The sequence below is a fragment of the Gopherus flavomarginatus genome, chromosome 9 (genome assembly GCF_025201925.1).
Source record: "Gopherus flavomarginatus isolate rGopFla2 chromosome 9, rGopFla2.mat.asm, whole genome shotgun sequence".
Taxonomy (NCBI): domain Eukaryota; kingdom Metazoa; phylum Chordata; order Testudines; family Testudinidae; genus Gopherus; species Gopherus flavomarginatus.
The window spans coordinates 31,155,287-31,180,255 of NC_066625.1; the positions used below are offsets into that span (position 1 = coordinate 31,155,287).

The following is a 24,969-nucleotide window of genomic DNA, read 5'->3' on the forward strand; positions in this document are numbered from 1 at the left end:
GCTCATGGCGTCATTTCATTATGTGAGAATCTCAGCTTTCTTTCTTTATACTAAGCTTTAGGCCCTCAGGGTTGAAGAGGAAGCTTGAAAGTGTGACCCTAAAGGTCAAATCGAAAGAATCCCAAATGTATTATTTTTTAAAATCTCGTGACTTTTAAGGCAATCTCATGATTTTCAGGGCCTAATGAGTTTTGAATGCTTGGGGCTGGCTATAATGCTTCCATAGTGACTTGATATGGGATACAGCACATTGGATCCTAAGTACAGGGCCGGCGCTTCCATTTAGGTGACCTAGGCAATTGCCTAGGGCGCCAGGATTATTGAGGGGCGGAATTTTGCCGGGGAGGGGGAGGTGGCAGGTGGCTCCGGTTGACCTGCTGCAGGCATACCTGCGGAGGGTCCATTGGACCTGTGGCTCCGGTGGACCTCCCGCAGGCGTGCCTGTGGCAGCTCCACCGGAGCTGCGGGACCAGCGGACCGTCCGCAGGAACGCCTGCAGCAGGTCCACCGGAGTCGCAGGAGCAGTGCGCGGGGCGGCGAAATGGCCTTGCGCCTAGGGCGCCAAAAACACTGGCGGCGGTCCTGCCTAAGTAAGGGAATTCCTTAAACACAGGGTCCACTCTGCAGGCTCCAGAGCAGCTAAAGAGCCCCAGATTGACTGGGAGCTTTGCAAAATCATGTTGATAGGCAAGGATGTGTGCCAGGCAAGGTCCCAGGGCATTCCCATGGCACAGCCATGTAAACTCACACCCTGTTCCCACAGTGTCATAGTGTGAGGTCACAACATGTTCCCATGGCACTGACAGGAGAGGACATAGGCATGTCAGAGTGGTTATGTTCCTGGCGCCCTAGGCTGCATGAGGTTTTACCCCTCAGGGCGCCGTGCAGCTAGATCCAAGGTCCTGTTCTGCTCCGATCAAAGTCACTGGCCAGAGTGCCCAGGGTCTGGAGCAGGGCACGGCCCGCCTGCGCCAGTAACCAAAATGGCCGCCTGGGCCTCAGCCCCAGCTCAGGAGAGAGGCTCCCCGCCCCCTGCTGCCCACAACAAGCGTGGCGGCAGGAGAGGTGGAGTCAGAACACCGTCACGTGCCCCATGCGTCACAAGGGGCGAGGCACGCGCTGGAGTAGGAACCGTTGCTACGGTTACGGAGGACGCGCCCCTGAAAGGCAGCGTGTCACTGACCCGCTCCTCCTCGTCCCAGCCGTAAGCGGTGAGTACCCCTCGCTCGCGTCCCCGTCCACCCGGGACCAGGGTGACCCTACCTGGGGTCTGACCCCGTCATGGACACGCGGCGGGGACCCCCCGGGAACTGCCCACTTTGGGTATCCCCCCCACCACCTATCCCCTGTCCCCCTCCGGCTGTCCCCTCCCCGTTCCGGGAGCTCCCCCCATCCGAGTATCCCCCCCGGCTGTCCTCTGCCCTGGGAGCTGCCGCCCCCCCGGCTGTCCCCTCCCCGTCCCGGGAACTCCCCATCCGAGTATCCCCCCCGGCTGTCCTCTGCCCTGGGAGCTGCCGCCCCCCCGGCTGTCCCCTCCCCGTTCCGGGAGCTCCCCATCCGAGTATCCCCCCGGCTGTCCCCTCCCCGTTCCGGGAGCTCCCCCCATCCGAGTATCCCCCCTGGCTGTCCTCTGCCCTGGGAGCTGCCGCCCCCCCGGCTGTCCCCTCCCCGTCCCGGGAACTCTCCATCCGAGTATCCCCCCGGCTGTCCCCTCCCCGTCCCGGGAACTCCCCATCCGAGTATCCCCCCTGGCTGTCCTCTGCCCTGGGAGCTGCCGCCCCCCCCGGCTGTCCCCTCCCCGTTCCGGGAGCTCCCCCCATCCGAGTATCCCCCCGGCTGTCCTCTGCCCTGGGAACTGTCTCCCCCCCCAGGCTGTCCCCTCCCCGTTCCGGGAACTCCCCATCCGAGTATCCCCCCGGCTGTCCCCTCCCCGTTCCGGGAGCTCCCCCCATCCGAGTATCCCCCCGGCTGTCCTCTGCCGTGGGAACTGTCTCCCCCCCCAGGCTGTCCCCTCCCCGTTCCGGGAACTCCCCATCCGAGTATCCCCCCGGCTGTCCTCTGCCCTGGGAGCTGTGTCCCCCCCCAGGCTGTCCCCTCCCCGTTCCGGGAACTCCCCATCCGGGTATCCCCCCGGCTGTCCCCTGCCCTGGGAACTGTCTCCCCCCCCCGGCTGCCCCTCCCCCTCCCGGGAGCTCCCCCTCCAGGTATCCCTCCCTCCTACCCCGGGAACTGCCCCCCTCCAGGCTCTGGGTATCCTCTCCCGGCTATCCGCTGCCCCGGGAACCAGCCTCCACTAGGTATCCCCGCCTCGCCTATCCCCTGCCGTGGAAAGTTGGGAACTGCCCCCACCCCCTGGCTGTCTCCTCCTCCTCCCGGGAACTGCCTAGCTCTGGGATATCCCTCCTCCATCCCCCAGGAACTGCTCCCCCCTCCCCGGGTATCCTCTCCTGGGTATCCCCTGCCCCGGGAACCGCCCCCACCAGGTATCCCCTTTGCTCCTCCCCTTCCCCCAGGAACTCCCCACCACCGGCTGTCCCCATCCCTGGGAACTGCCCATCGTTGGCTGTCCCCTCTCCCCTCCTGCCCTGGGAACTGCCTATGGGTATCCCTTTCCTCCCTGCCTATCCCCTGCCACACACATATTCTGGGTATCCCTGTCCCTGAGAACTGCCCTTCTTTGGGTATCCCGTCACCCCACTCTTCCTCCATAGCTAGATACATCACACAAACGTTTGACGTGCTCCCTGGCCTGTACCATTCTGGGTTTATGCTTTCCATAAGACATTTTTCACTTTGAGCTTCACACTGAAGGGAACTGAACTGTAAAAAGTGTTTGTGTGATCACTAAAAAGATGTGCATTTTGTGATGTTTCAGCATCCAGGTCTTGAATCTTATTAGAATATGCTGTTTCTGTGTATAATTTACATTATTTTGAATTTGATTAGCTGGGAGAGGGGGTAGTTTTAGAGAAGGCAGAAGAGCTCACAGCACAGGAATAGTGCTGCTGAGAGCATAACAAGAGATCGTGCTGAGTTAGTGCAAAACAGAGGCCAGAAGGAAGAGTATTGGTATGTTTAATTTTTTTTCCATTCCTTATTTCTGCAGAGACATGGCTGTTGTTCCTGGGCAGGCTAGTAAAAGAGGATCCCTTACATTGGCTCTACCTTCTGCCATTGAGCCACCACTGTCCCCAATCAAACCAGTACAGATCACAGTGTTGGAGGCACGTGACCTGGTAAAGGCTTCTGAAATGTCTCATCTTGTCTGGCATTAAATATATCTGGTTTAGTAAATAGGGCAGGCATGAATTTTTATACTGTAAACCCTTCCAAAACTTGGTGTGAGAACATAACACTCCTGAGCAGTCTGTAATGAAACCAGGACCGCAATGTAACCCACAGTTACACAGCATGGCTCTCTGTTCCCCAGTAGTGGCTAGTTCCTATGTAAAGGGTCTTGTTTTTCGGTCCAAATATCTTGGGTTCAATCCCCACCAACAGCCCATCCAGGAATATTGCATTGCATAAACATTAATTTGAAACCTGGTCTACCATCCCCCTCCTGCATTACTATCAGTATTTTTAGTTTGTTCTTTACAACAAAGTTTTCTAAGCAATGCATGATGTAGGTTATACTCCTATTTTGCTAACTTTTTTTTTTAATTCCACACCCTCCTTCCTTCACCAACATAATATAGAGACAAACTTTTTTATAAAAGAGTTGATTCTGATCTCAGTTACAGAAATGTAAATCTCAAATAACTCGACTGAAATTTGTGCCAGTTAACTAAAATCAAAATCTGGCCATTAATGAAGTCAATGTATCACATTACATTCCTGGTTGATCTTAATGACGTCTAGAGTAATTGTAACAACTCAGGAAAAAGACCTGGGTGCCACAGTGGACAGCACAATGAAAATTTCTCCTCATTATACAGCAGCAGTCAGAAAAGCAAATAAACTGTATAAATGCCTAGACAGATAGCTAGATGCATTCTACCTATAGTATCAAAATACCTCTCATGCATTAATAGATTTACCCTTGCTATGCCTTGTGCAGTAGGGAAGTATATAAAGGAATGAGAAGGGAAATAATACTGAAAATATTAAATGTCATTTATATAAATCAGTGGTACAACCTGAACTGGAGTCCTGGTCTCATCCTCTCTCAAAAAGAAAATAGCAAGTATAGAGAGGGCTAAGAGATTTGAGGTGGCAGTGGGAATGTTAAGAGATATGTAAAAACTTCCAGATGAAGGTACATAGAAGAAATTTGGGAATGTTTAGTCAGAGAGGAGATGAATTAAAGGACATGAGAAAGGAATACAGAATAATGAATGGTATAGAAAAGGTAACTTCTATTTAGCCTCTGTCAATGGATTAATAAGGAAGCATTTAATGAAACTGAAAAATAGCAAATTTTAAACTGATAAAAGGCTATATTGAATACGCAATACACAATGAAATCATGGAACTCATTTGGCAAAATTGCTTAGCAGGATTCAAATAAAGATTTGGCTTATATGGATAAAGATTAAAGAAAAGTTTGGAGAGGATATCAACTTTTGTGTTGGGCATAGGCAAACCTCTATCTTGAGAGCGTTAGGAAATATTTCCACCCATGTTGAGGTTATATCATAATTGCCCACCTTATCATTTCTTGCACTGTCTTTGGTAGCATCTGCTCTTGGCCAGTGGCCACTGTCAGAAAAAGGCTGGTGAGTTAAATGTACCTCTGGTCTGATATACTTTAGGATGTCCTATATTTCCTATGTTTAAGAACACTGGTAAACACATGCTAAAAACTGTACCCTTCTTTAAAGCTACTAGTGTAAAGTTAACGAGTCTACAGAATCCAAATATTTCGAAAATGCTTGCTAAAATTCCCCACTAGATTTCAAGGAGTTCTTTAGCCATACAATATTCTAGTATTTCATACTAATGCAGCTTTGCCATTTGTGAGCTACCTCCTCAGTTGTTTACAAAAATCAGAACCTTTCTTGAAATTATTATTACTTATTATGTTGCCCCTTTGGATGAAAGCCAGTGTAGTTATGATTCTCTCCTCCTCCATGCTGATGAGGACTATTACTTCTAAATGCCCCTACCACATCTGGGTGCTAGTAACCTCTGGGGTGCTGCAGAGGAATAGAATGGAGAAAAGAAGGTGAAATCTCAGTGAGACCAGAATTTTTCTTCTTAAACCCATTCTTGTGGGTGGAGTAACTGAAACAAAATCCTTCTTTTCCTTAGCTCAACCACCTTCTGTGGACAGCTCTGGTTGTGAGCAGTTTTATTCTACAGCAAGAGGCAGATTTCAAATAATTAACCTATTGTTGGTTTGTGTTTGCCAGAAAGGTGTCAAAGGAGACACTCCAGTGACCTATGTGCGTGCAGAGTATAATGGTGTTATCCTGGGTGACTCCCTGAAAATTGATGTTTCTTCAGATGGGACAGTGAAATATAACTTCACCACTAGCTTTGAATACAATTCTGATGGGCCAAACAATCTAGATGACATCGCACACAAACCCTTATTCTGTAAGTAACTGTCACTCTAACTATCCATTCATATTTGCCCAGCATGAATCACTCGAGAATTGAAAGGAGCTCTGGCCATGGGGATCAGTCACTGCTCCATCCCCATCTGCTCCTAACAAGAGTCGTTCATTAGAGAATGGAGTAGAAGCATCGCCATAGGGAACTCTCAGTTACTCTATTCTCATCCTCTTCCAGCAGGACGTGCTTGAGAATGAAATCTGAGCACTGGCTGTGGGAAACACTCAGCTATTATGTCCCCTTCATTCACTGGGGAATCAAGTAGGCGTGTTGGTTAAGAGCTAATACACTTTTTAAGCACCCTGAATAAGCTCACTGTTTCCAGCTGCTGTTTTATAGGTGATTGAGAAACATCACCAGATTCTATGTTTTTTCCCTGCAGTGACTGTGATTGAAGTTTTACCAAAGGAGAAGAAGCAGAAGGAGGAAAAGACTGTAGCTCTTGGTCAGGCTGTTGTGGACCTTCTACCTCTGCTGGAAGGTGCAATGTAGAATTTATACTGTGTTCTCATCCATCTATTGCTCTCACATAGCTTCTTTGTTGTAGCTTCACTTCTGTTGACAAATAATACCTAGTGCTGTCTTTAGAAAGGTGGATTATATGGGGGCAGATAGCACAGTTTTTCCATTCCGGGAGTGATTTCATTACAGGAGGGCTTCAGACTTTATGCTGATTCTGTCTTTGTTTCTTCACAGGAAAGTGTTCATTTAGAGCAACAGTTCCACTGCATCCAGTTCCTGGCTCTCCACTAGAGAGCCTTCGCCCAGATGCCAAGGTATTTGGAATTTCCCAAGGCCATTCAGTCTATAATTCTACTATGCAGCTATATGGTGCAATTTAAATCAAAAGCTATGAATATTTCAGGAATTATGACTCAGACATACTGCAAATTATGTATACATTATGGTAATACATATAAAAATCTGGGGCCTTGTCCTTCTCCCATTGATTACAATAGGAGCAGGACTGGGTCCATAAACCCTAATATATGCTGCTTAAAAAGCTACATTGAAAGAGCATTAATGTTGCAAAGCGAAGGACTGAAAAAATCAGAAAATGGCCTCATTAAGGATGCCTGCATAACCTTAACTGTCCTTTTGTGCAAACAAAATATTATATGGTCTTTCATTACTTCATCACATACTATTTTTACTATAGGATCCCTGCCTTATTCAGAACACTGGTTGAACACTGTTCAGTGAATGAAGCAATGATACATAGTGAATGAGGAAATCTGCCTAATTTTAATCCAAATTCTGTTTGCAATTACCAGTGTAAGTTCATTGAAATCAGTGGACTTTAAATTTACACTGGTGTATCTGAAAACATATTTCTGATGTCAGTAGACAGGTCAATCGATATGTAATGAATGAGGCAAGTGTCCACTCACACTGAACAGTGAAGGTAATAAATATTCAAAAGTTACTTCATTCACTGATTGCCATCCATCCTATATGTGATCTTGTGATTAAATACTATGTAATAATGAATATGTATAAAGAGCTCAGTTGAGGTTCCATGTGTTAACTTTGGCATCTCCTGAATGTTGAGTGCTTCATTTTGCATCCTTTATGTTCTTTCGACACAGCTAAGTTTTGTTTAACTTTTCATTTGTTTGTTAAGTGGTGACGGTGAGAAACATAGTCCCTGCCCTGAGAAGCTTACATTCTAAATAGAGTAACTCCTCACTTAAAGTTGTCCTAGTTAACGTTGTTACAATACTTATCAATTAGAGAACATGCTCATTTAAAGTTGTGCAATGCATCCTGTGGCAGGGCGTGACTCACTGCTGTGGTGCCTCCTGCTGATTGTCCAGGGAATTAGCTCTTTTCAGCCAGGAGTGCCCTCTGCCGGCTGCCGTCTCACCTGCTACTCGCCCCATGTCTCTCCCGGACCCCAGTGCCCCTTGTCTTTGGGGTGCTGCCCCCTGGCAATACCCCCACAGTCTCAGGGTCTCCCCACCCAGGGGAACCCTCAACCCTCTATCCCTACCTTGCCTCAGTCATGGGCTACTGCCAGTCACCATCTAGCCCCCACTCACTGGGGCAGACTGCAGTGTAAAAGCCACTCATCATAAGCAAGGGGGGTTGGACCTGCTGCTTCTGCCTACTCATGGGCTGCCCCCTGCAACCGCAGTACCTAATTGGCCTTCCACTGGGCCAGAGCTCCACAGCTCGCTTGCCCTTCCTCTAGCCCTGCTCCACTCCAGGTACCTTCTCTCAGCTCCCTGCAGCCCGGTCGGTCCCTCCCTCTCAAAGCTAGAGAGATTCTGTCTCCGGCTTCTGGCCCCAGCGCTCTTATAGGGTCAGCTGTGGCTGCTTCCCCAATCAGCTTACTAGCTGCTTTCTCCCAGCCGCAGCCCTCCCCAAGGCTGCTTTTAACTCCTTCAGGGCAGGAATGGGGTAACCACCCCGCCACACTCCTTTATAATGTCGGGGATCTCCCTTATCCCAGACGGCTCAGGTTTCGTTGTCCGACCACAAAGAGACAGGCAACGACCAACAAGAATCCCACTATCAAGTTCTTTATTGTAGCATGCCATAGAACAGAGAACTGCCCATCTCACTCCATACAGAACCAGCCCCTTCACAAATTCAAACTGCTTTTTATTAGCTATTCCGTCACGAGATTACGTCGCATCATCACTGTACCTTCCCAGCATTTGTTCCCAGCATACAAAACAAAGAATAACTGTTACTTCTTGATAACTTCATGGTAGTACAAAAAAGAATACATGTTACTTTAAAAAGTGTCTGTAAGCATTTTTCTTTCCCAGCCTCTACAAGCATTCTCTTATCTAGCAAGGTTACAAAGCTGTCTTTGCTGGCCTGTCTGCCCCAGCCAGTAAATTTTTCAGTTGGTCCTAGTTAGTTGCTAAGCTGAACTGGGTTGCTAAGCAGAACTAGGTCAGAACCACACTCATCAATAACATTGTTTGGCAGCTGCCTGCTTTGTCCACTGCTTGCAGAAAGAGCAGCCCGTTGGAGCTAGCTGGTGGGGGCTTGGAACTAGGGTGGACCAGCAGCCCCTTGGCCCCATAAGCTCCCCATTTCCTTAAGTTCCCTGTGCAGCAGCTGCCCAGCAGGCTATCAGTTGCCGGCAGTTCAGCTGTCCCTCCCCCAACTGCCATGTGCTGCTCCTGCCCTCTGCCTTGGAGCTGCCCCCGGGAGCCTTCTGCTTGCTGTGCAGGTGGGGTGGAGAGGCTAATGTCAGGGTGTTCCCCTCCCCCCACTTCTGCCCCCCGCTTCTTTACCCCATCTCCACAGAGCCGGGGAGGACACAACAGGGCTCAGGATGGAGGCAGCTTGCTGGCAGTAGCTGCTGTCTCAACTTGCTGATCTACTTTAAAAGGCAGTGTACTTAGAGTGGGATCAGCGGCGTACTTAAAGGGGAAATGCGCATCTCTCTCTCACATAGGGTGTGTGTCTGTGTCTCTGTCTGCCATGCTGTCTCCCCTCCCTCCATTCATGCTGCCTTGTAGATTGTGAGGCTACATTATCAACAATGTGTTAACCCTTGAGGGCTCAGCTGAGTGCTAGTTCATCATTTAGCAGTAAGACATTCCTTGGGAAATATCCCACACTCTGACTCCACCACCTCAACCAAGCTTCACAATCATCATTGCTGTGTATAGTAGTAAAGCGTTTGTTTAAAACTTAACTCTGTGTGTGTGTGTGTGTGTGTGTGTGTGTGTGTGTGTGTGTGTGTGTGTGTGTGTGTGTGTGTGTGTAAAAAATTTCCCTAGAACCTAACTGCCCCTATTTACATTAATTCTTATGAGAAATTGGATTCGCTTAACATTGTTTTGCTTAAAGTATTATTTTTCAGGAACAACTACAACGTTAAGCAAGGAGTTACTGTAGAGAAACATTACATTTTGGAAACAAATCATTTAATTACCATAAAATTCATTTAGCACACAGTAATGCCCATTTTGTCTTCATTTGAATCAATGAATAAAATAGTATTGTAGATTTCTAACTTAGGCAGACCTCTACGCATTTCCTCTGCAAAGACAGATGCATGGTAACTGTTTAATAACTTAGCTGTTTCCAGGGGAATGTCACTTCAGTTTGCTCTTGTTTTGCAGTGTGGCCTTGACGTGGCAGTGTCCATCCAAGAGTCCCTGCTTTCTGTATCGCAACTTTCAGGTGGCAATCTCCTCAGGGTTACCTTGGAGGCTGCTTATTCTGTCCCTGAAGTGTTTGTTCCCACAGGACCCCAGCAAAACTACATGGTTTGCTTGCAAGTACCAACTGTTGGAGAGGTGGGGAACTGTCAATGAACTCTTTGTACACATCCCAGATAGATCTTTGCTTCTGTGGTTTCTAAGATTTTAATCTGCATACGTAATAAATGCCTATGCCTATCATAAAGCAACAAAGAGTCCTGTGGCACCTTATAAACTAACATATATATTGGAGCATAAGCTTTCATGGGTGAATATCCACTTCGTCAGACGCACGTAATGGAAATTTCCAGAGGCAGGTATAAATATGCAGGCCAGAATCAATCTGGAGTTAACGAGGTTAGTTCAATCAGGGAGGATGAGGCCCTCTTCTAGCAGTTGAGGTGTGAACTTCTCTTCATCGGTCAAAATGGACAGTCCCTGCGTAAAAGGATAAATGGAAACAAGTCAGATATTAGGAATGGCAATATACAAAAACCTGTAGGAGAACACTTCAACCTTCCTGGCCACACAATAGCAGATTTTAAGGTAGCCATCCTACAGCCAAAAAACTTCAGGACCAGACTTCAAAGAGAAACTGCTGAGCTTCAGTTCATTTGCAAATTTGACACCATCAGCTCAGGATTAAACAAAGACTGTGAATGACTAGCCAACTACAGAAGCTGTTTCTCCTCCCTTGGTGTTCACACCTCAGCTGCTAGAAGAGGGCCTCATCTTCCCTGATTGAACTAACCTCGTTATCTCCAGATTGATTCTGGCCTGCATATTTATACCTGCCTCTGGAAATTTCCATTACGTGCATCTGATGAAGTGGGTATTCACCCATGCAAGCTCATGCTCCAATACATCTGTTAGTCTATATGGTGCCACAGGACTCTTTGTTGCTTTTTACAGATCCAGACTAACACAGCTACCCCTCTGATACTTATGCCTATTGTGTGAGTACGTCCAACCGTTTCGGTAGCCACATAACTATATTGATATTTGTCAATGATTTTTCAGCTGTTTGTGTATGTATATTTCTGTAACTTAGATCAACCCCATTATTGCCTGGTCTGTGCATTTCCATGGCAACTCCCATGTGCATGTGTGTTGAAATGGGTGGGATTTTCCTGCTTCTGTCAGTTTATGCAATTTGATTCTTGTATTTCGTAGCTTCTATACCTGTGTGGGCTGGAGCATGTTTTCCAAGCTGTATCGCTATAATGTTGCTTTTTAATTGTTCGTCACACCTCACTATAATGTTTACTTGCTTTTGCTCAGACCTCTGAAAGAAAATCCTTTTTCCTTTATACCTCTCTAGAAAGAGTACCCCTTGGTGTTCAAGAACGGGATCCTGAAGCTTGGTGGTGAAAAAGAACCAATACCTCGGCCAAAAAAATGGCCCATTAGCAACATCCTGGCACCAGGAGCTCAAAACATTCCAGACTCTTTTATTGTTGGTGGCCCCTATGAGGAGGAGGATGGAGAGCTCAACAAAACAGAGGTGAGGAAGAACTGACAGTGAAGCAGCCGGGAGAGAGCCGGAGTGTGTAACAAAACTAATTACTGACAACCTACTTTCAAAGATACAAAACGAGAGGAATGGGAAGCAAGGTCCAGTGGAGGAGACCTGATGCTTGTCCAAGCACCATCACAAGCCAGGCTGCTGGTGACACAAGTAAATCCAACTTTAATTGGCCCCAGAACGATAGTAACTGTTGCTAACTCATTTTGTTCAGATGCTGATTTTTCTGTGTGGAGTCGAATTCTGCAATAAGTTCTCCCTTTGGAGGTGATAAGCATTTCGCCACTAGGCTAGGCACTGCCCATTAGTTGGAATGCAGTGTACTGGGTCAGGGAATGATCTGAACATCTGACTGTTTCTCCTAGGACAGGGAATTTAGGATTCAGGCAGAGAGCATAAAGAAGAGAATTGTTTGGGACTTGGAAAGGCGCTGTTACCTAGACCCTGCAGCAGTACTCAGGTAAGAAAACAAAGGAAAATTCCCTGGGCAAAAAGTGATAGAGATGGGGAGGAACATATGAATTTCCAGACTGCATAAGCACCATGATTCATCTGTTTCAGTATCCTATCTCTGACAGTGACCAGCACTGGGTGCTTTTGAGGAAGATGCAACAGACTCTACCATAGATGTGGGTTAATCTGCTTAATCCCTCATAGAGCTTCTTTTAAATCCTGAAGCATGAGGTTTTATATCCCTTCCAGTACTTCTCATTTTTTTAGCATCCATAAATCTGGATATTTCTGTTATCTATATAAATATCAAATCCCTTTGAATCTTGCTAATTTTTTTACCTCAATGTCATACTGTGGCAATGAGTTCCATAGTCCAGTTATCCATTATGTGTAGAAGTATTTCCTTGTATCCGTTTTGAATTTGCTACTTTTCAATTTCATTGAAAGTTCCCTTTGTTTTTGAGCTATAAGACAGGAAGAATGGACACTCTCTCAATCTACCTTCTCTATAATTAATGATTTTAAACTTTTGTCATGTCTGCTCTTATTCATCTCCTCTCTGAGGTAAAGAGGAGAAAAGAAAGGAAAACCCCAGCATGTTTCAGACTGATTTGCCAGTTAATAATAGATCTATATCTAATGTGCCATAGAGGCAGATGGCATTGTACAGTGAGTAAAATGTGCCAAACAAGTAGGAGTCACAGCCCCAAAATGCTTATTTTCTAAAGCCACAAAATGCTTTGTTCTGTCCAGTGCAAAGGGTACCAAACAAACAGTGGAGTTTGGTCTTTATAGTTGGATGCTTTGCAGGAGGGGGAAGGTGGTTATCTTCAGGAGTGTTTTGAAAGAGAAGGAGGACTTGGGTCACATTAAATGGAAGGCTATTCCAGGCATAACAAGTAGCATGAAAAAAGACAGAAGATGAAGTTTCCTCTTTAAACTTGACCAGTTCTCTCCCTGCCCTAAGTGATCATCCTAGCCTATCAACAGCAAACTATCCCGATGCAAAGACAGGAGGAATAGTAAGAGGCCAACATGGTTGCACTGGGAGCTCTTTAATGACCTGAAAATCAAAAAGGAATCCTACAAAAGTGGAAACCTGGACCAGTTGCTAAAGATGAGTGTAAAAGAATTGCAGAAGCATGTAGGGACAAAATCAGAAAGGTTAAGGCACCAATTGCGTTATGCCTAGCCAGGGTCATAAAAGGCAAGAAGAGGTTCTATAATACATTAGGGGCAAGAGAAAGGTGAAGGAAAGTGTAGGTCCACTACTTGTGGGGAAGGAGAGCTAATGGACAACCCCAAAAAAGCTGAGGTGTTTAATGTTTTTTTGCTTCAGTCTTCCCTAAAAACATTAATTATGACCAGATGCTTAACACAGTTAATATTAACAACAAGGGAGAAGGAACATAGGACAGAATAGGGGAAGAACAGGTTAAAGAATATTTAGGTAAATTAATACATTATTTAGGTAAATCAAATCATCAGGGCCTGACAAAATGCACCCCTCGGGTACTTAAGGAACTAGGTTGCACCATAGGCACCAACTTCCCCTCTTCCCCGTGAGTGCTTGAACCCCCCACCCTGCCCCTGCACCAGCCTCACCCCATCTCCTTCCCCTAAGTCTCCACCCCACCCCGCCTCTTTACCACCTCCTCCCCTGAGCACGCTGCCTTCCCACTCTTCCCCCTCCATCCTGAAAAGTCCTAAGTGCCACCAAACGGCTGTTAGGCAGCAGGTGGGAAGTGCTGAGAGGGGGAGGAGTGGGGACGCGGCATGCTCGGGGGAGGAGAAGGTGAGGGCGGGGAGAACTTGGCTGCTGGTGGGTGTGGAGCACCTGCTAATTTTCCCCCATCGGTGCTGCAGCCCCACAGCAACCACGGAGTCAGCGCCTATGGGTGGAGCAGTCTCGGAACCATTAACAGTTATTCTCAAGAATTTATGGAGGATGGGTGAGGTCCCAGAGGAGTGGAGAAGAACAAACATAGTACCTATCTTTAAAAAGGGGAACAAAAAGGACCCAGGGAATTATAAACCAGTCAGCCTAAGTCTGATACCTGGAAAGATACTGGACAAATTATTAAATAAACTGTTTGTAAGCACCTAGAATTTGTGGATGACACCAGGCTGGCAGGGATTGCAAGCACTTTGGAGGACAGGATTAGACTTAAAAATAGTCTTGAGAATTGGTCAGAATCAACAAGATGAAATTCAATAAAGACAAGTGCAAGGTGCTACACTTACACACAACTACAAAATGGGAAATAGCCAGGTAGGCAGTAGTGCTGCTGAAAAGGATCTGGGGGTTATACTGGGTCACACTGACTGTGAACCAACTATAGATGCAGTTGTAAAAACACTTAATATCATGCTGGGGTGTATTAACTGGAGTGTCATAAGTATGACCAGTAACTGTTCCATTCTACTCGATGCTGGTAAGGCCAGTCCTGGAGTATTGTGGCCAGTTCTGGGTGCCACACTTTAAAAAGGATGTGGACAAGTTGGAGAAAGTACAGAGGACAGTAACAAAAAATGATAAAAAGGTTTAGAAAACCTGACCTGTGAGGAACAGTTTAAAAAAACCTGGGCATGTTTAATCTTAAGAAAAGAAGACTGAGCAGGAGCCGGATAACAGTCGTCAAGTATATTAAGGACCGGTGTAATGAGGCCAGTGAGCAAGTGTTCTCCGTATCCGTTTGAAGGGTAGGACAAGAAGTAATGGGCTTAATCTGCAGCAAAGGAGATTTAGGTTAGATATTAGCAAAAACTTTCAACTATAAGGACAGTTAAGTACAGGAATAGGCTACCAAGGGAGTTTGTGGAATCTCCATCATCGGAGGTTTTTAAGAAGTTAGACAAACACTTTTCAGGGATGGCATAGGTATACTTGGACTTGCCTCAGCACGGGGTGAGGGACTAGGCAACCTCTCAAGGTCCCTTCCAGCCCTACATTTCTGCGATTCTATCCTGTGATTCTATCCTTTGTGATTTTTACAGTAGAATGCTGTGATATCAAAACCAAAGCACTGCAATTTACAAAGGAGAATGAGCCATAGGAGCTGATGAACTCTTAAGGAATAACATTCCTGTTTTCATACAGTTGTCCCTGCTAATAAAAACTGAAACTTAGAATAGAACATTTCACTGGGGGCACTGGTAGATTTTTTTTTTTAATTATTTTTTTAAAGAAAATAGTTCTACCAGTTTATTTCTTCCCATAATGCTTACAGTAAATGTGTAGCCTCATTTTCCCTAAGTGGCACAGGCTGATCTCTGGACTGTTGTTCTATATTTCTCAATTGTCTCCTTTGGTGTGTCAGTTTACAGAAGCGCATTGCAGAATGCCGGTACTGGCCAGTGGAGATTACCAGGGTGCCTGTGGTTACTTCCACCAAAGGGAAATCTAGCAAGTTAGACAAGGTAAATATGCCTAGAGATTTGTATATATGCGTATGATTGTATTTCGGTGCCATTTTCCATCAGCAGTTCTGCTACGGCAGGAACAGTTTCCAAATGGCAGAGGTGAGTTAGGGAGGGCTAGAGGCTTTGGTAATGGAGTAATCAGCCTTACAAAGCTGTCAAACAAATAGCAACGTTTCAAGTTACAACACACAACTATCTTGCTAGTGCTCTTTAGTACCATGGCAACTGAAGAGGGATTATTTGGGAAAGTAACTGCTTGGGAAAGTGATTAGCTGATCTTTCCTTTGGCCAAGATGTTCCTTGAGCACCTCTCAGATGTTCAGGGTCCTAAACTGGCCATATGATTTTGCAGCAATGACTAACTATGTTCTCCTTGCCCTATACTGGACACTAAGTTCCTCAGAACTCTAGCAGGACATTCTGTTTCCTAGTCAGCTGGTGAGTGCCTTTACAGGCTTATCTCTTTGAGTGCCAGGATACAGCCCAGTAGGAACAGAGCACTTGGCTTCACTAAGAAAATGTGTCCTTGACTTGCAGAGATTGGAATAATATTGAGTATGGAAGGACTACAGCATATTCTTTCAAGCTGACACAGCTTTATGCCAGCTGGGGAAACTTCAGTGACTGGACATTATTGACATGCATCTGAGGAAGTGGGTATTCACCCACGAAAGCTCATGCTCCAAAACGTCTGTTAGTCTATAAGGTGCCACAGGATTCTTTGCTGCTTTTACAGATCCAGACTAACACGGCTACCCTCTGATACTTGACATTATTGATATAACTTTGTTTTATTAGGAATTGGTGCAGTATGCAGAAGCCTGCAGTGATGGCCTGAAAACCTAGCAAAGAACAATCCTGAGAACAGTCATTTAGCTAACTCATGCCTGGTCTTGTTTGCCTTTCCAGGGAGATGATGATGGACAGATTTTCTTCCATGGCGTGGCATATGTCAACATGGTGCCTTTGCTGTACCCTGGTGTGAAGCGCATACGAGGGGCTTTCCGTGTATTTGCATATCAAGATAGTGAGGTGTTTGGGAAGGTGAGAATGGGCTTGTACTGTACACTGCAGTACAATCTCCTTGTCCATCTGTGTTCATGCATCACATGTTTGGGAGCAGTCAGAGCTATCAGAATGGTATTTTAAGTTTGCCCTTACAATAAAGCTGGCTCTGAGACTTCACTGGATTTCCAGGTGCTCACGGGAGAAGTAATAAGACAAGCTTATTGGAGCAGTTTCCTAAATGAGCCAGTTTATTTCCTAAGCCATAGTATGAGTCAGACATCCTGTGCAATGGGGTTTGGGGATTGAAGAGACCCTTAAGACATAACTTGTCTACGCTCCTTTCTCTGGCAGCAGCTAATCAGTATTATAAAAATCCTCCTCCCCCTTATGATAGGTGTTTTTCCCACCACTTCCTAGTGAGGCAGGTCCTCCCTAGAAAAATATAGTGGTTACTGGATCAGTGTAGTTACCACCAGGGATGGTCAAAATATTTTAATTAATTAAAAGAACCACACTGAGGTTGTAATTCATACAGTTTTTTCTATTTTAGTTTCTCTTCTCCCCTTCCCCCCCAACCATGTTACTTTAGGCAAATATTAACATTCATGTTTCCTACAGTAATAGAATGTTGAACTTGTTTCCGTGTTTGTCCCAAAGCAGGAGAGACGCACACAAGGGAAAGTAAGTTGGTTTTACCGATCCCCTCATTCACCTTAACTGTCGACTTGGGATCACAAATATCCCAGGTGCAGTCTAGTAGCTGATGAAAACACCAGCCCTTTCCTGTGTGAGTCACATGAACTTTATCCTTCTAGGAGATGGATTATTGAAAAGCAGGTCCAGGCAGACAGCTTTCCTCTAGTCTCTGCTCCATAGGGTGACCAGACGTCCCGATTTTATAGGGACAGTCCCGATATTTGGGGCTTTTCCTTATATAGGCTCCTATTACCTCCCACCCCCTATCCTGATTTTTCACACTTGCTGTCTGGTCACCCTACTGCTCCACAATATCCCAGCAGTGCTTTGGTGATGTCTTCTTTCCCATATGGTACTCCCTACTGGGTCACAATTATAAAAATACATTGTAACTTGCAAATAAAACAACACATGCTCTCTCTGTCTCTCTTACATTCTCATTTCCTGGTCTCCTTAATGGCATGGACTGGACCTTATGCTTGATGAGAGCTGTTGTCCAGATCATGTAGCTAATTCAAACCAACCTAAGTTATTGCACTAACCGTAGCTTTTAAATAGGTGCTAAACTGCAGGTGATGCAACCCTCCTATGCAAAGATAAAATGTTATTTAAAAAGGCAACCTCTGAAAAATGTTTAGTGATAATTTAATGACTCATTGCTGTGCTCTAGGATATGAAGGGTGGAGGCAAGAAGGATGGTGATGTCCAGTCTCGCCAGCTGCATTTCTTTTTTTGCCTCAATTTAATAATTTCCTTCTTTTTCAGACTAAGTGTCTATTCAGCATTTTACGTGATCTTGGGCATCAAGCCAATCTGAACAAATTAGGGCCAGTGATCGCAGCCGCCAGCTCCCCTCATTCAAAAGCTATGCCCAGTAGGAACCAGAAAGAGGATAAAATGACCAAAGAGAAGGATGTTCTAAGAAAGGTAAGGGTTAGAGAGAAATTCACCCATGGTTATAAAGCTCTTGGACCGCGCCATGCTTGTGTGACCTGGGGTGCCAGGGGCAGACCTCACTGAAAATGCTAAGGTCAGGGAAGCTTGCAAAAGGGAGAGCAGATACCACCAGTTTTGGGTGTTAACACTGAAGTTAAGCTCATCAACCAGTCACAAACTGTGCTTCTGATCTCCCCCACACTGGTTATCAAGAAGCTAAAAAGGAAATCACCCAGCCCCCTTATTGCATTCCAGTTCTCTAGCTCCCAATCAGCACCTAGGTCCAGGATAGTGAGAAGTTATTTAAAAAACTATGCTCACTATATAAAATGTTCTTCTGACCCCAAAGGGCAGCCACATTACCAGGTCAGTATAAGGTCTGGTTCTTACCCGAAATACCATGCTGCCAGCCAATCCTTTAGTGTCTAAAACTAAAGGTTTATCATGAAGAAAATAAGAGAGAACAAGAGAGTTGTTAAATGGTAAAGCACTCAGAAACATACAGAGACTTCAAAGTTCATATATCAGGTTCTTAGCAATATTGGTGAGATTGCTGGCTTGAAAGTCCCTCTGGAACACATCCACAAGTGGATGGGTCATTCAGTCCTTGGTTCAGAGCTTTGTTTGTAGAAAAGTGACTCGAGGGTAAGAAGCAGGAATGAAGACAAAATGGAGAAGATGCAGCTGCCTTTTATATTCTTTTGCCATGTGGCTTGTACTTCCTGTATCCCAAACGCAAGCTTCACAGCACATGGCATGGAAAAGCCTTAGAGTTTTCTGTCTACTGGTGTGCCCCTACATGCCTTGCTGTCTCATAAGGTACATCCCTTGCCCTCTCTCAATGAGTCAGTTGTATAGCTGATGACCCTTGATGGGCTATCAAACAGGCTAGGCAGTGCTGAAGCCAATCTGTCTAGGGGAGTGTTACCCAGAAACACAGCACAAGTTTGGAAATAACAGATATAGCCTACATATCTATCACACACTATAAAAAAGTGATACAAACATATAAACAAGATTATCATACTTGGCAAATTATAACATTTTCACAGATACCTTACATTGCATATCTGTCCAGATTCCTTGCAATTTTATAATATGGTATCAGTAATATCACAAAGTGTCCCACATATTCCATACAGTGTCACAGTTTGTATAAGAGAGAGCAGATTTGTGGAGCTCAGAAACTTGGAAACATTGCATGTTTTAGGACAGAAGGGAGGCAGGGGGGTCAGCTAGTATTCCTTCTTCCTAAATGACTGAAAAATCGTCATCACTTTGGAATTTCCCAATACATGATGCATGAACCAAATCTAACATTGAGAATGGCTTGGCTGTTTAATATTCATGGCTTTCAAAACTGTAGCATGGTAAGCAGGTAATAAACCTCTGTTTTACTGCTCTCTTGGTGTCACAGGGACTGGATTAATTTTGGGAAGTGTGAGGATCTTTGAATACTGAACAATGTAGGCCTTCTTTCTCTTGCTAGATGTCCACTACGATAAAATCTCAGGTGTCAGATACCACTATAGAAACGGAAGCAACAGTGTGTCAGAACCTGGAAGGACAGGTAAGTGTGTGCTTTAAAGAGATGGAAAGAATCTGTAGACTGTCAGTGTGTAAATGCCCATAGCCCAGATTCCAGCATCATCTACATAATTGACATCTGCTAGGAGAGCTGAAGACTGGGGACTTTCACCTCTTTTGCAGCTACCACAGTGAGATCTCTCCAGTGACATCTGTGCACACGTTATCATTCAAGTGGGGGATCAAAAATATCGGGGACTGAATTTAGGAGGGTTCTTCAATAGTTTTCACATTTTGGCTTCCTTCTCAAAAAAAAAAAAGAAAAAATAGAATCAGAGGAGATTGTTTCTCCAGACCTGTGCACTTCTCTAACTCGATTTTGCTGTGATATAAAATCTTGAGGGCAGATAAGAAAACGAGCTGTTACTCTATGATTCCAGAAGAGTCCTTGGTAAACATATGACATTGTGCTAAGGCTTCAGTCATGACAGCAGTGACACTGAAAAATATGACACTGAGAGAACAATGTTTGTCTTCACAGCAATACGTAGATGCAGGAACATTCCTAGTGATGGAAATAGAGCTGGCCAAGGCCTTGGTACCAAAACGATTGCCAGAGGAGCTCGCCAGCCGGTGCGTAAAGGCGGGACTGTAACATTGGAGTCAGTGGTTTGACTGTAAGCTCCTCAGGCCAGGGACTGTTTTGTAATGTATCTTTAAATGTCACGCACACTTGTGGTGCTGTATAAATATAATGGGCCAGATCCAAAGTTCGTTGAAATCAACAGAAAAAATTGCCTTGACTTCATTGGGCTTTGGATCAGATCCATTAAGAACAGGGAACTGGTGTGGTTCCTACCTGCTTGCCAGCCCTCTGGGTCCCACTCTTGCTTCCACTGCTCTCGCTTCCACTGTCCCCGTCCTCCCACCCCCACCCCTATGCACAAATTTACATGGGGGCAGAGCCCACACAATATTTCCATTGCAGGGGCACTACTCCCCACTGCCCCTGGAACAACACAAGAATTGCCATAATTCAGTAGGTCATTGGCCTACATAAACTGGTATGCTCTAGCAATGGCCTATGTCTGGTGCATAAGAGGAAGCCAAAACCCCTTTATAACAGCCTTCATTTTAACTTTGTTTACACCAGTTCTACTTCTGGGCAACTTCACTGAATTTGGTGTAATTGGTCCTGATTTATACTGGGGTAAGTGAGATTGGAATTAGGTTCAATACACCCAGCCAGTTGTGCAATGCTGAACGTTGGGCAGGAGGGCTTCTGGCCTGTGTTATACAGGAGATCATACTAGGTGACCACAGTGGCCTTGGGATCAGGGAATCTGGATTTGAAATCTGAATCTCTTCTGGCCCTGGATGGTAATCAGGTTACACCCAGAAGCGTGCTCATCTAGTTGCAAACGTTATTCCTGTGTATGTCAATACTGAATCATTTCTGGACTCCTTTAAAATGCTGTGAATTCCACAGTCAGCTTCTGTGGGCTGAGTTTAAGATTCTCTATCAGTCTAAACTCATATTTCCAGTGTTATTTGCCTGATCATTGACCCTTAATAATATTTTCACAATGTTTTCTAATAATAAAGTAGATAATGCTGTACAGTTTTCATTCCTGTCAGGAGTCATGGATTCCATGAGACTGATATTGACAAATATACAAGATCTGACGTGGGGGTTTCATAGGGCAGCAGGTGGGTAGATAAGTGAGGTAGGGGATGTACTTTGAATGTACAGAGGTGGGTGCTAGAGATCAATTAAAACATTGCAGGATCAGAAAGGGCCAGAGCAATGGCTCACAGCAGAAGTACTAGACACTAGACTAGATAGTACAGGGCAGTCAGGTTTGTGAAAAGAGCCTAGGGACTTTATTCGCATTCATACTAAGCCCCCTTTACACCCTTTAATGAAAATCAGGCCTTGAGCCTTTAGTGAGGTGTGAGGCAACAACTAGTTATCCAAGAAGTCATGATGAGCTCCACACACTGAATGTAGAGATTTTTGTCTGCATCGAGTTGTTCTTGGTCTATGGTATGTCTACACGGCAGCTGGCAGGGTAAGTTCCAGTTCTACTGGAGCTGGCACACTGAAAATAGCAGTGTGGCTGTGATGGCAATACAGCAGTTCAGGATAGCTGCCCAAGTATTTACCCAAGAGGTCAGGCAGGATTGTACTGGGGCAATTAGCCAAGCCACCACCTGTGCCATCATGGACACACTACTGCTTTTAGCATGATAGTTCAAGCGCATGTGTGTCTGGCTGGGTTGGGAATTGCCCTTCCAGCTGCTCTATGGACATTCCCTGTGAGGCTTCATAATTTCTCCCATGATCTGATTGTTTCTGTGCCTTATCGCAAGCTAACTATAACAGGCCAATAACCTTAGAAATACAGACTACTTGGGTCCAGGACAGATTGGGGCTGCTTTCTGCATATGGAATAGCTTCCTTCTGCTCTCTCTCTCATAGAGTTAAGGAGATGATTCCTCCACGCCCTCAGCTACCACGCCGGAGTGCAGGAGCTAAGAAGGTAGGTCCTTTCTGTGACTGTTTTCTGCTCCACAGGTGTCTAGTAACCCTCCACGATCCTTGTTTTCAAATCAACACTACCAAGAAGTCAGTAGTAGAATGAGCTAATAGGGCTATGTCTATACTACTGCCTGTGTCAACATAATGAATAAACCACTCCCCTGAGCGACATAAGTTACACCGACATAAGCAGTTGTGTGCACCGTGCTATCCGACATAGCTTCTGCTGTTCACAGAGGTGGTTTTATTATGCTGATGAGAGAGCTCTCTCCTGTTGGCATGAGTGTCTTCACCAGATGGGCTGCTGCTGCAGCACTGTACATGTAGTCATGCCCTAAGATTTTCAGCGAACAGGTTCCTTTCTAAAGGACGAACAGAATGAAGAAAGCGTTTAGGGATGTATTTTGTATATGGTACTTGTATCACACCTTTAAGGAGCTCCTCCCCTAATCTGTGTTAGCTAGACTCATGGAAGATCAGAGAGGGAGGAAACAGCAGTAGTTGGGTTTATCCCCCGCCCCCACCCCTTTCACTAGGTTGAGCTTGCTTCCAGCTACAGAGTCCTTGGGGTCTGTTCCTACCACAGCAGTCACCAGGCCTCCAACTTCCAGCTCCAGGATACTTGTCTTTGTGCACCTCTTCCACTCCATTACAGCCAGTTCATACTTCTGGGTCTTAATTGCGTTGTCTTTTAAGTCCAGGGTTTGCTGGTGGGCAGTCTTTTCTTTTTCCAGGGCAGCCTTTTCCTGGGCAAATTGCACATCAATTTGCATTTGTTTTCCCTTTAGACCATCACTCGATGAGCTGGGATACCACAGAGAACCCCCTCCTGCCAGAACAGGCACCCCTCCACTCCTGTCTTGCTAATTAGACACTCCAGTCAGCTTTAGCACAGAAACAGTGGTTGGGCCACACCCATCTGCAGTTCACTGAATCTGAGATGCACTCAGTTCAGGGGCTTCTTAGTTAACAGGAACTTTCCCAGTGCCCAGTGTTCAGCCTTTCTGAGCAATTTGCAACTTGTCTTTAACACTCAGATGCCCAACCCCCAATAAATCTGTTTTATCCCATATAAAGCTTATACAGGATAAACTCATAAATTGTTCGCCCTCTATAACACTTGATAGAGAGATATGCACAGCTGTTTGCCCCCCCAAGTATTAATACATACTCTGGGTTAATTAATAAGTAAAAAATGATTTTATTAAATACAGAAAGTAGGATTTAAGTGGTTCCAAGTAACAGCAGACAGAACAAAGTGAAATACCAAGCAAAATAAAATAAAACAAGCAACTCTAAACCTAATACAGTAAGAAAACTGAATACACATAAAATCTCACCCTCAGAGATATTTCAGTAAGCTTCTATCACAGACTGGATGCCTTCCTAGTTTGGGCACAGTCCTTTCCCCTGGTACAGTCCTTGTTCCAGCTCAGGTGGTAGCTAGGGGATTGCAGCCTCTTTTGTTCTGTTCCACCCACTTATATGTCTTTTGTATAAGGCGGGAATCCTTTGTCCCTGTCTGGGTTCCCACCCCTCTTTTTCAATGGAAAAGCACCAGGTTAGAGATGGATTCCAGTTCAGGTGACATGATCACATGTCACTGTAAGACTTAAATTACCCACCTGCCAGCACACATGTATACAGAAAGACTTGCAAGTAAAACAGCCATCTACAGTCAATTGTCCTGGTTAATGGGAGCAATCAAGATTCCAAACCACCAATAATGGCCCACACTATGCATAATTACAATAGGCCCTCGAGTTATATTTCATATGTCTAGTTTCAGATACAAGAATGATACATTTATACAAATAGGATGACCACACTCAGTAGATTATAAACTTTGTAATGATACCTTACAAGACACCTTTTGCACGAAGCATACTTTAGTTACATTATGTTCACACTCAGCATACTTTCATAAAATTATAAGAATGCAACGTCACACTGACAAATATAATATATTTGATGTAAAGCCTATTATACCATGGAAGAGATGACAATATCTGAAATACTAGATTATGCTGGAAAAATAAAACAGGTGCAAGATCTAATTATAAAAGAGAATGCTTCTATTTATATACAGACACCTTAGTAGTTATCAATCACTGATGGGAAGGATACGACAGGTTAATTGAGGCTGAGTCAGATGTACTTAGCAGGAGGAGTGGGCTCTGTAACATAAGTCAATTTCAAGCTTTGTACTAGAAGTTACCTTTAAAGTCTGAATCCCAGGGCTGGATTCCTGTTTCAGGCTCCAACTTTTCTGTTTTCTAGGCCGTGGAAGATTACCACAATCAGATCACTAGTATTGCTGGAGCCATCCTGGATGAGTACCATGAGCTGTTTGGGAAGCAGATGGTTGATGGTGGTGTAATAGATCATCACACCCTGGAGGAACAGAAGTGTCAACTGAACTATGAACTCAACAGCTCAGGAAAATACTTTGCTTTTAAGGAACAGCTGAAGGCAAACCCTCCATTTGTATCTCTTTGATTGCCTTGTCAGTTCCTTCCTGACTCTTTCTTTTCAGCAGACAGCTTCTGTACTTCAATAGGAACTTAAAATGACAGGTGCCATCTTACTGCAACTGAGGAGTCCCTTTCAAATAGTCAGTACCTGGTCCAGCAGGAGCATAAATTCTGAGGTTTCTCTTCTCATGGGGCAGGCAGTTGTCCAAACTTTGGCTGCATGTCAGGAGAATCTTTTCTGTCAGTGGGGTACAGCTCCAAGCACGGAGTCACAAAAGGCATGGTGTTTGCACTACAGTTCTAGGCAGGTTTGGTTTAGTTTTGAGCTAAAGGAAGGGATGAATAATCAGCTTTCCATATGCAGTGATCCTGTGTGTACAATTCTGGACCTAAACCATCCTACTAAGATGAAAAAAGAGTTCATTTCTTTGATTTAGTTAGTCCTGGCCTACACTTGTACCACTCTGCCAATTGACCCCAGCCGTTGGAGGAACTGTCCTTTCTTGGGGTAAGGGCAGAATTCAGTCTCCATGTGTATTTATCCAATGCTCCACCATGGACTGCTCCACTAATGGACTTGGGTCTGTCCAAGAGGGACCATAGTCTGCTAGGCTGAAAGTAGAATTCAGCTGCATTCACTCATCCTCTTAATCA

At 45.1% G+C, this 24,969-nt stretch overlaps 1 protein-coding gene across 1 annotated transcript in view; it reads left to right on the top strand.

Annotated features, from left to right (window-relative positions):
• The first annotated feature begins 1,117 nt into the window (after positions 1-1,117).
• WDR90 (WD repeat domain 90) overlaps positions 1,118-24,969 on the top strand; it is a 93,683-nt gene continuing 69,831 nt past the window's right edge. Inside the window, exons 1-15 of the mRNA XM_050968039.1 lie at positions 1,118-1,211; positions 3,107-3,236; positions 5,355-5,541; positions 5,942-6,040; positions 6,256-6,335; positions 9,651-9,827; positions 11,053-11,235; positions 11,622-11,716; positions 15,030-15,129; positions 16,042-16,176; positions 17,602-17,763; positions 19,262-19,342; positions 19,841-19,932; positions 21,782-21,842; positions 24,122-24,313. Of these exons, the coding sequence (XP_050823996.1) occupies positions 3,111-3,236; positions 5,355-5,541; positions 5,942-6,040; positions 6,256-6,335; positions 9,651-9,827; positions 11,053-11,235; positions 11,622-11,716; positions 15,030-15,129; positions 16,042-16,176; positions 17,602-17,763; positions 19,262-19,342; positions 19,841-19,932; positions 21,782-21,842; positions 24,122-24,313 (1,770 nt within the window). The 5' untranslated portion in view covers positions 1,118-1,211; positions 3,107-3,110. The remainder of the gene's footprint in view (positions 1,212-3,106; positions 3,237-5,354; positions 5,542-5,941; positions 6,041-6,255; positions 6,336-9,650; positions 9,828-11,052; positions 11,236-11,621; positions 11,717-15,029; positions 15,130-16,041; positions 16,177-17,601; positions 17,764-19,261; positions 19,343-19,840; positions 19,933-21,781; positions 21,843-24,121; positions 24,314-24,969) is intronic.